This window comes from Anguilla anguilla, chromosome 16 (genome assembly GCF_013347855.1).
Source record: "Anguilla anguilla isolate fAngAng1 chromosome 16, fAngAng1.pri, whole genome shotgun sequence".
Classification (NCBI taxonomy): Eukaryota; Metazoa; Chordata; class Actinopteri; order Anguilliformes; family Anguillidae; genus Anguilla; species Anguilla anguilla.
This window is the reverse complement of record NC_049216.1, coordinates 36,579,341-36,589,847: the sequence shown is the minus strand read 5'-3', so window position 1 is coordinate 36,589,847 and position 10,507 is coordinate 36,579,341. Positions and strand designations below refer to the sequence as shown.

Genomic DNA, 10,507 nt, shown 5'->3' with positions numbered 1-10,507 from the left:
TGTGAGATAAATCTTCGCAAGATCAGTGAGAAATTTACCTCACAACACCAGACGTGCAGGAACAGACCCAAACGGTGTGATTCTCCCATTTAGGTTCTCTGTCTTTTGATAATGTATTCCTCGTGGGTTTTTAAAAGGAGCAGCATGGCGTGCAGTGCGATATTCTAATGAGAGGCTGGGTGAGTGTCTCCTTCAGAAAGCGGCAGCCACTTTAGCACGGTCAGACGCTAACGCAGCGGAGACACACATTCAGACCCCATCAGCGTCGCCTGTAATTCTGCCATACCGTCTGCGATAAACAAAAGAGCTGCTTTTCAAAATCATCTGTTATTTTACACATAAAAAAAGAGGAAGAAAAAAAGAATGCTAATGCTCGTGCTGAAACAGGAAATGTGAGACGGAGATAAAGCTCCATGCAAATGAGTCGAATCTGACAAGCTGCAGCTCCGGGCCATCCTCTCCCTGAGCCCAGATCCGCCCGGGTACGCATGGCGCAGATCCATCAAACCCGCAGAATACTGCACACCATCAAACCCGCCGAATACTGCACACCATCAAACCCACTCAATACTGCACACCATCAAACCCACTGCATACTGCATACCATCAAACCCACCGAACACTGCACACCATCAAACCCACTCAATACTGCACACCATCAAACCCGCCGAATACTGCACACCATCAAACCCACTGCATACTGCACACCATCAAACCCACTGCATACTGCACACCATCAAACCCACTCAATACTGCACACCATCAAACCCACCGAATACTGCACACCATCAAACCCACTGCATACTGCACACCATCAAACCCACTGCATACTGCACACCATCAAACCCACTGCATACTGCACACCATCAAACCCACTGAATACTGCACACCATCAAACCCACTGCATACTGCACACCATCAAACCCGCGGAATACTGCACACCATCAAACCCACTGCATACTGCACACCATCAAACCCACTGCATACTGCACACCATCAAACCCACTGAATACTGCACACCATCAAACCCACTGCATACTGCACACCATCAAACCCACTCAATACTGCACACCATCAAACCCACCGAATACTGCACACCATCAAACCCACTGCATACTGCACACCATCAAACCCACTCAATACTGCACACCATCAAACCCACTGCATACTGCACACCATCAAACCCACTGCATACTGCACACCATCAAACCCACTGCATACTGCACACCATCAAACCCACTGCATACTGCACACCATCAAACCCACTCAATACTGCACACCATCAAACCCACCGAATACTGCACACCATCAAACCCACTGCATACTGCACACCATCAAACCCACTGCATACTGCACACCATCAAACCCACTGCATACTGCACACCATCAAACCCACTGAATACTGCACACCATCAAACCCACTGCATACTGCACACCATCAAACCCGCGGAATACTGCACACCATCAAACCCACTGCATACTGCACACCATCAAACCCACTGCATACTGCACACCATCAAACCCACTGCATACTGCACACCATCAAACCTGCCTGAATACTGCACACCATCAAACCCACTGCATACTGCACACCATCAAACCCACTGAATACTGCACACCATCAAACCCACTGAATACTACACACCATCAAACCCACTGCATACTGCACACCATCAAACCCACTGCATACTGCACACCATCAAACCCACTGCATACTGCACACCATCAAACCCACTGCATGCTGCACACCATCAAACCCACTGCATACTGCACACCATCAAACCCACTGCATACTGCACACCATCAAACCCACTGCATACTGCACACCATCAAACCTGCCTGAATACTGCACACCATCAAACCCACTGCATACTGCACACCATCAAACCCACTGCATACTGCACACCATCAAACCCACTGCATACTGCACACCATCAGACCCGCCGATTACTGCACACCATCAAACTCACCTGAATACTGCACACCATCAAACCCACTCAATACTGCACACCATCAAACCCACTGCATACTGCACACCATCAAACCCACTCAATACTGCACACCATCAAACCCACTGAATACTGCACACCATCAAACCCACTGCATACTGCACACCATCAAACCCACTGAATACTGCACACCATCAAACCCACTGCATACTGCACACCATCAAACCCACTGCATACTGCACACCATCAAACCGCCGAATACTGCACACCATCAAACCCACCGAATACTGCACACCATCAAACCCACTGCATACTGCACACCACCAAACCCACTGCATACTGCACACCATCAAACCCACTGAATACTGCACACCATCAAACCCACTGCATACTGCACACCATCAAACCCACTGCATACTGCACACCATCAAACCCACTGCATACTGCACACCATCAAACCCACCGAATACTGCACACCATCAAACCCGCCGAATACTGCACACTATCAAACACACTGCATACTGCACACCATCAAACCCACTGAATACTGCACACCATCAAACCCACTGCATACTGCACACCATCAAACCCACTGCATACTGCACACCATCAAACCCACTGCATACTGCACACCATCAAACCCACTGCATACTGCACACCATCAAACCCACTGAATACTGCACACCATCAAACCCACTGCATACTGCACACCATCAAACCTGCCTGAATACTGCACACCATCAAACCCACTGCATACTGCACACCATCAAACCCACTGAATACTGCACACCATCAAACCCACTGAATACTGCACACCATCAAACCCACTGCATACTGCACACCATCAAACCCACTGAATACTGCACACCATCAAACCCACTGCATACTGCACACCATCAAACCCACTGAATACTGCACACCATCAAACCCACTGCATACTGCACACCATCAAACCCACTGCATACTGCACACCACCAAACCCACTGAATACTGCACACCATCAAACCCACTGCATACTGCACACCATCAAACCCACTGAATACTGCACACCATCAAACCCACTGCATACTGCACACCATCAAACCCACTGAATACTGCACACCATCAAACCCGCCGAATACTGCACACCATCAAACCCACTGCATACTGCACACCATCAAACCCACTGCATACTGCACACCATCAAACCCACTGAATACTGCACACCATCAAACCCACTGCATACTGCACACCATCAAACCCACTCAATACTGCACACCATCAAACCCACTGCATACTGCACACCATCAAACCCACTGCATACTGCACACCATCAAACCCACTACATACTGCACACCATCAAACCCACTGCATACTGCACACTGTCAAACTCACCCGAACACTGCACACCATCAAACTCACCTGAACACTGCACACTATCAAACCTGCCCTGTGTGGGAGGGGGAGGGGGAGGTAGGGGTGGAGGGGGAGGGGGAAGGGGAGGGTGATTGCAGGAGTGGTGGAGGAACAATGTGAATCAGAAAAAAGATTCAAATACAGATGATACATAAATCTTTAGCAACATTTGTGTGTCTTTAGTGATGGTTGCTTTGCTGAGACTCACTGTCCTGGCTCCTGGTGTGTCAGGGAGGGGTGGGCTGCGTGGGGGGGGAGGGTGTGTGCCAGGAGGGGGTGTGTCTGGGGGTGGGGGGAGGTGCTGGGGTTAAGTTTTAAGGACCACATACCTGAGCTGCTCAGCTCTGCAGGGGTTGGGTGGGGGGGGGGGGGGTGTTGATAGAGAAAAGGGGGCAGGTGGGGGGGTTGCATAAGCTGTTCTGCTGCACTGGCAGACAGGGGAAGAGAAACTGACACCCAGCGTGTGACCTGCAGTAAACACGGGGGGGGGGGGGGGGGGGGGGGGGGGGAGGTTTTTGCAGGACACAGGAGGAGGAACAAGTTCACTTTCTGCTTTGCCACCAAAACTGCAAAAGTACAGAAAGTATATTAAAAACTGCGATCCTGCCCCACTTCCGAGTGTTTTGAAAAATACCCCAAAAAATAACATTTTTTTTCATCCAGTCATAATTCATATTGTAAGTTTACTTTTAACAAAACGCCACAGTGCTGAACCCATATTTCAGAACAGAATGGCTTTTCACTCGTCCAACTTGTGCTGTGACATTTTTCATTTTTCTTTGAGATAAACATCCCAGGGAAAAAAACTTGCAGTTTAATAGCCGGCATTATGTTTGGCTTGGAGTCCATTAAATCATTGTGCTGCACAGGTTACTCACAGAAAGGGTGATTACACAACAAACCGCTTTCAAAGGCAACACCACTTCAGCTCTCTCCAAACATTCTGTACAATACGTACATCTTTATTCACATCTTTCAATACCCACATCTTAAAAAACACAAGAGACAATATCTCTAAAAAAAGTAACAAAGTGCCCACTTAAAGTTTTACTTTTGCTTAGTCAATATCAGAACAATAACTTCTCATGACAACTTGTGTACTGCGTACTGTACAAAGGGAACATTGGAAATAGTGTTTTAAATAAACGAAGAAAATAATCCTGGATTTCTGCATTGTACTGAAAAGGTCAATGGACATGGAGAATTTTAAAACTAAGAAGAACATGACTTTATTGTAAATAATTTCCAAGAACTAAATGAGAGCACGCACAGAGGCACATGTCCCATAATGCCCTTGGGTGGAAAGGGGGGGAGGAGGCAGAGGTCTCTAAAATCTGAGAATGAAAATAAAGCTTCAAATCAACCCCATTTCATGCCCAACTGACCTTTCTACAAAGAGAAGCATTTCACTTACAGCAGTTATGTGTAAGAGCTGCTCTCCTTTCATTCAGAATGAGCCCCAATCACACACATTCAGCTCTCTCTCTCTCTCTCTCTCTCTCCCTCTCTCTCTCTCCCTCCCTCCCTCCCTCTCTCACACACACTCTCTCTCTCCCTCTCTATCTCTCCCTCCCTCCCTCCCTCTCTCCCTCTCTTACTCACACTTACACACGCACACTAAAAGCAATCAAGCAGAGAAAATAGGAGCCATTATCCAAGAGTCGGCTGAAAAACGTCCTCTCCCTTAGAGAGGCGAAACTGTACTGCTAGCTGAGAGCCAATCCCCCACCCCACCCCACCCCACCCCGGCCCAATCACAGGGCATTAAGCACAGAACCCTGTGACTGACAGCTGCGTCCCCCCCCCGCCCCTCTGCGCTGCCGTGGCGACCCGGCCCCTCCCTGCAGGCCCGGCCCAGCAGTGTGTCTAAGTCGCTTTTTCCCCAGGAATGCGCGCGATAATGAGCTCGCTCACGCAGAGGAAACGCTTCACGCATTTCATGCGCTCCCTGCGGAATGCGCCATGCGCCGTGTGGAATGCGTCATGCGGAATGCACCGTGCGGCTGCTTTTCCCTCCCAAAACACGCGCTTAAGCCCCCAAGCATCCCGCGCCATCTCCCTGCGCTCCCCAAACACAGTCCCCGTATTGTCCTTTCTCCCCCACTAAACAGAGACTGTGCGGTTACTGCCAACGCACTCCTTCGCTGGGGAGTAATGGTTAAACACATCAAGCTCATTATTTTTCAGTTTGAGGTTAACTAGCAGAAGCGTTCATTCTCACAGCTGACATGAAGCAAATACTGCTGCCTTTTTTCCCTCTCCGGTTCTCCAGAAACAAAACACTGTAATTTGTGAAATAATAATAAAAAGGGTTAAATCTGAACTAAAAGCACTCCCTCCCCCCCCCCCAGCCCCCCAGTTAATAAGGTGATCCCGTGCACAGCTGCAGTCCCAGAATAAAGGGAAGTGCAGCTGATGTAAGCAGGCCGGGCCTGGAGAGGACCGGGTGTGGAGAGGGCCAGCGTGAGAATGTGCAGGAAGCAGAGCGGCACTTCCTTAGCGATGTGAGCGATGTTAGCAATGTTAGCGATGTTAGCGATGCGGCACCTTTAAGACACGGCCGGCTGCACTAAGTGGAAACGTATGTGTGTTGCGGGGGGAGGGAGTGTCCCCCATAGCCTGTGTCCCGCACATCCCTTCCACATGGGCTGAATGGATCCCTCTCTCTGCTCAGAGAGACAGGAAGCCCTGCTAACTGCATCCGCACAGAAGGGATTCCTGCCAGTTTTATGACCTGGGGGGGAGGGGGAGGGGGAGGGAACCTCCCTGATTTCGGGTTTGACCCTGCAGGGTCTGCATGCAGCCAAACTCAAACGCAGGGGAACTCACTAATGAAATTAAGCCTTGGCCTGAGAACGACAACAGCCCCAATAATAAGAGCAAGCCACACCCCGAGCTAATTCAGGAGGAAAAAGGGAAAATAATATCTATATAAATATGCAGAGTCCTGAGCTCCATTAAAAGCACAGTCGCTGCAGACAGGTTTTGGGAGAACAGGGACATCTGGAGATCGGACAGGCTCTGACCCCGCGCCGCCTGGACTTCTGTTCTCTACCTGATTGTGTGCGCCTGAGGCGAGCACTCACACCCTGGGGGAAACACCTAACCCCCCCACATCAGCTCCCAGCCCCCCTCCCTCCATCCATCCCTCTCTCCCTCCATCTATCCATCCCTCCCTCTCTCCATCCAGACACCAAGCATGTGAAACTCCAAATAAACAGGTCACACCGGTTAAGTGTCTGAGCTGAATGGATGCACTGGAACCTCTACCTGAAACACTGAGCTCACCTGTACAGCCCACCTGTATCACACTCCCTCAAACCCTTAAATGTGAACCTGGTGCTCTCGTTCATCACACCTGACACCTCTGACAAAGAGGCCCACAAAAGCACTTGATGGACCTTGAGGTTAAGCACACCGTGGAAAGTTTCTGTTTCTGTCCGCTGACCACTCACCCCATCCAGCCTGACCATTCACCTCATCCAGCCTGACCATTCTCCCCATCCAGCCTGACCATTCACCCCATCCAGCCTGACCATTCACCCCATCCAGCCTGACCACTCACCCCATCCAGACTGACCATTCACCCCATCCAGCCTGACCATTCACCCCATCCAGCCTGCCCATTCACCCCACCCAGTCTCGTTTCCGCTCAGACTCACACGGTTACATTCCATTGTGCTTTTGGACATCTTGACAGTTTTGTTTCATATGGTGAGACGCAGGGCGTCTGCGCAGCGGGGCGGTTAGGTGGCTGCGTCTGAAGGAAGGGTGTACGCTGTGAAGCGCAGCTCTGCTGCCTCTGACCCGTCATGTTTACAGTGCGCTCTGAAGTTACACAGAAACCTCAAAGACCACATAACTGGATGGGAGAAAACATCACAAACAAAAAGCACTGGAATGTCACAATGTTAGAAAAGTTAGTTAGCAGGATTATATTATATATGTATATATATATATATAAACATGTATGTCTGTGAGTATCTATCTATCTATCCATATACATATATATATATATATATATATAGAGAGAGAGAGAGAGAGAGAGTTTAAATATCTTTCACAAGTTAAACAATCCACTTCCTACAAATTCTATTAATGCTGGAAACACTAACATTCAAAGTGAAATAATTTAACCGTTTTGCTCGGTTGAAAATGATAAATGTTCTTTCATTAAAAAATGTGCGTAACGACCGCCATATATTCCTTGACACCAGTATGTAATCTGCCACCGCATCCTAAACCGTTTCTCCACTAACCTTCAGATTACGGTTTCTTTGTTCCTGTTAAACTCGCCTTCTCGCGCTCCCGTAAGGCTCGAGGAAAGAATGCATCCAACGCCCACCCGCACGATACAAAAAGGCTGCTGTTGCCCACTTGTAAATGTAAGAGTTGCTATCTTCAGGCGGACTACAATCAAACTTATTGTAACGAGCTGCCGCGTTGTTGACAGCTGGAAGAAAGGACAAAGAGCCGTATCACCCCTCAATAATTTATCACAAAAAGATGTCATAGAAAGGGACAGATGCTTGCTATAAGTATCGTTTAAGGCTTAATTAGACGCAACGCACGGTTTTTGTTTTACTTTAAAACATAGCAATTACATGTAATTTTAAAACATGACGTAACAAGCCTTTCATTTTTTTCCACAGGAGGTAGATCATTAAGTTCTTTCAGCAGATCTAACAGTTCGCATGAAGCGCGATAATTTAGTACAGGTGTGTCTAACAGACAACATACACTTCCAGAAATAGATTTTTTTAAACCCAAGTGTTCTTCTCCCCCTTTTGTCTCGTTTCATAGCACGCCGTGTAATTTATAATTGGCTGTACTTCCCTTTGCAGTGCAAAATGTGTCTGTATAGTCGGTCTATTCTGTTTTGCAAGATCCCCGCGTGCTCATCGGAGAGAAAGCCCAATTCAGGAGCCAAGGGCTCGTTATCCTGGTACAGCTGCAGCAGTCGCGTCCTTGCATCTTTGAGCCGGTGCAGCTCTATCACGCGCTGCGCCGTCCTTCTCCTAAACACGCACACCGAGCCCATAAGAGCGCTGTGGTACTTCTCCCACATATCCAGCACCCTGTAGCCGTGCACGAGCCCGGCCTCGTTGTCGATGAAAACCAGGTCGCCGTCCGGTGTCCTGTGCAGGTTACTGGTGTCCCTCTCCATTACCCGCGAGTCCCACTGGAGGCTGAAGAGGTTGCTGACGAGCCGGTCGAAGTTGGCCGTCAGGTAGTCGAACAGGATGAGGTCAGACCACTGCACGAGCTCCAGCAGTTCCTCCAGCGTCTTGTTCTCCAGCTCTTCCCTCAGAGGGTGCAGTCCCTTGCCCTCTTGTCGGAGTGGCGCCGGGGTGACGACTCCGGTTAAGTTAGCGATCCATTCGGTGAGGGACACGACCGCTTTCCCGGTCCACTGCAAACTCGCGACGCTCCCCTTCACCGCAGCCCATTGTTCGCTCTCGAGATTCAGCTGGGAGAGCGCGAGCGGCGGCAGGTTGGGAATACCGAGCAGGGCGGCCAAGTAATATGCCAGCGTTTCCCCTTGCACCTGGTCCGCGTTTATTCCATACCGCACGCAGGCTTTGGTTCCGTCGGAGAAAGTGGCCAGTCGGTTGGAGATCCTGCCACAGCCCGGTTCCAGTGACACAATGGGATGACCCCTGGTTCTCGCTCTCCAGTTCCGGGTGTGTTCCTCCGTGAAACCCACCGGCACCTGAGTCTCCAGCTGTTCGCTCCAGAAAACCCCATCCTCAACCAGGTCGCTTAGCCTGAGCGGATCCTCTCGAGACCCTCTATTGTTAGCGCTCAGCCGCGAGTGTGCATTATCTCTGAAAGTGTCCGACTGCTCGCCCTGGCCGCTAAGGTTGTGGACGTCCACAGCGTTCCCAAACAACAGTTTCTGTGCGACGGGCACAGCGAGTAGCGCCCGGAAAGTTTTAGGGGGAAGATCCAGGCGACCCGGGCGAGCGGACGCACCCCACGCTGTGCGAAACCCAAGACTGTGTTTCTCCAATCTGCTTTCCAGCCTGGTTAAGACATAGAAAACACAGGCACAAGTGCACATGAAGAGAAGCGCAAGTAAGTTAGCCAGAACCACCTTCATGATCGCCAGTGCCAGTTAGCCTCCCCTTTGTTCGGCTATGGATATTCGCACCCGCCGGTTTCAACAATTTCGAACTGTAGGTTAGAATGTTCCAATTTCCCCCTTAAAAAAGCCGCTTCGGCTGCCGCATGCAGCGCCCCTCGTAGCGATCATTATCCCAAAGAAGACGGTCTTCGGAAAACCACAAGGTTTTATTAGGAAGATCGTTGTCATTTTCCTCCTATGTCAGAGCCGCGCGGTCCTTTTTCGAAGCTCAGACGTTGTTCTTGAATTGATTCTTTAGTTTTGCGCGTGCTTTCAGGTCCGGCGGCGCATTGTGCTCTCGCAGACAGTCCGCGTCTCCATCTCTCAGCTCGCTCGTTACTTTGGGACCACAGTTGCTTCAGCACAGAGACGCCAGGCGCTGAAACACGTGACTGGAGCGGCGTGCTGGTAGGCGTACCGTGGGAAGCGGTGGGTCCCACAGGCTGCGTTTCTTAAAAGAGCAACAGCAGGAGCGGGCGGCGTGAACGGGACAAGATAAAAATAAAAAAATAGGAAAGGTCGCTCACGCATAGAAAATGGGAATCTGGACGACTGCGCTACTTACTATACTATATATTTTTTTTTACAAATGAGAAATACAAACAAAAACATGACATATAACACTCTAAACAGTTGTAAACATGGAGAATATACAGAACATTGATTTCATTGTTCTGACCTTTTAATCCTGTGAGATCATTACATTACGTTACAGGCATTTAGTAGACGCTTTTATCCAGAGCGACTTACACAATTTTTTACACAGCATTTACACGGCATCCATTTACACAGCTGGATATATACTGAAGCAATTCAGGTTAAGTACCTTGCTCAAGGGTACAAGGGCAGTATCCTATCCAGGAATCGAACCTTTTGGTTACAAGCCCAGTTCCTTACCCACTGTGCTACTGCCGCCCTATAGATCAGAAAAATGTGAGTAGAATGTCATTAACTGAACATTCTAATGCTGATGTAACGATCATTACTGGTGACTGAAAGATGTGGAGTTCTACTAAAATACTGACTTGGAATTTTG

The 10,507-nt window shown here is 49.3% G+C and overlaps 1 protein-coding gene across 1 annotated transcript; it reads right to left on the bottom strand.

Annotated features, from left to right (window-relative positions):
* Positions 1 to 7,822: 7,822 nt before the first annotated feature.
* fjx1 (four-jointed box kinase 1) lies at positions 7,823 to 9,869 on the bottom strand. The gene has a single exon (XM_035396195.1). The coding sequence runs from the start codon at positions 9,445 to 9,447 to the stop codon at positions 8,161 to 8,163; it is 1,287 nt and encodes a 428-aa protein (XP_035252086.1). The 5' UTR covers positions 9,448 to 9,869; the 3' UTR covers positions 7,823 to 8,160.
* Positions 9,870 to 10,507: the final 638 nt, after the last annotated feature.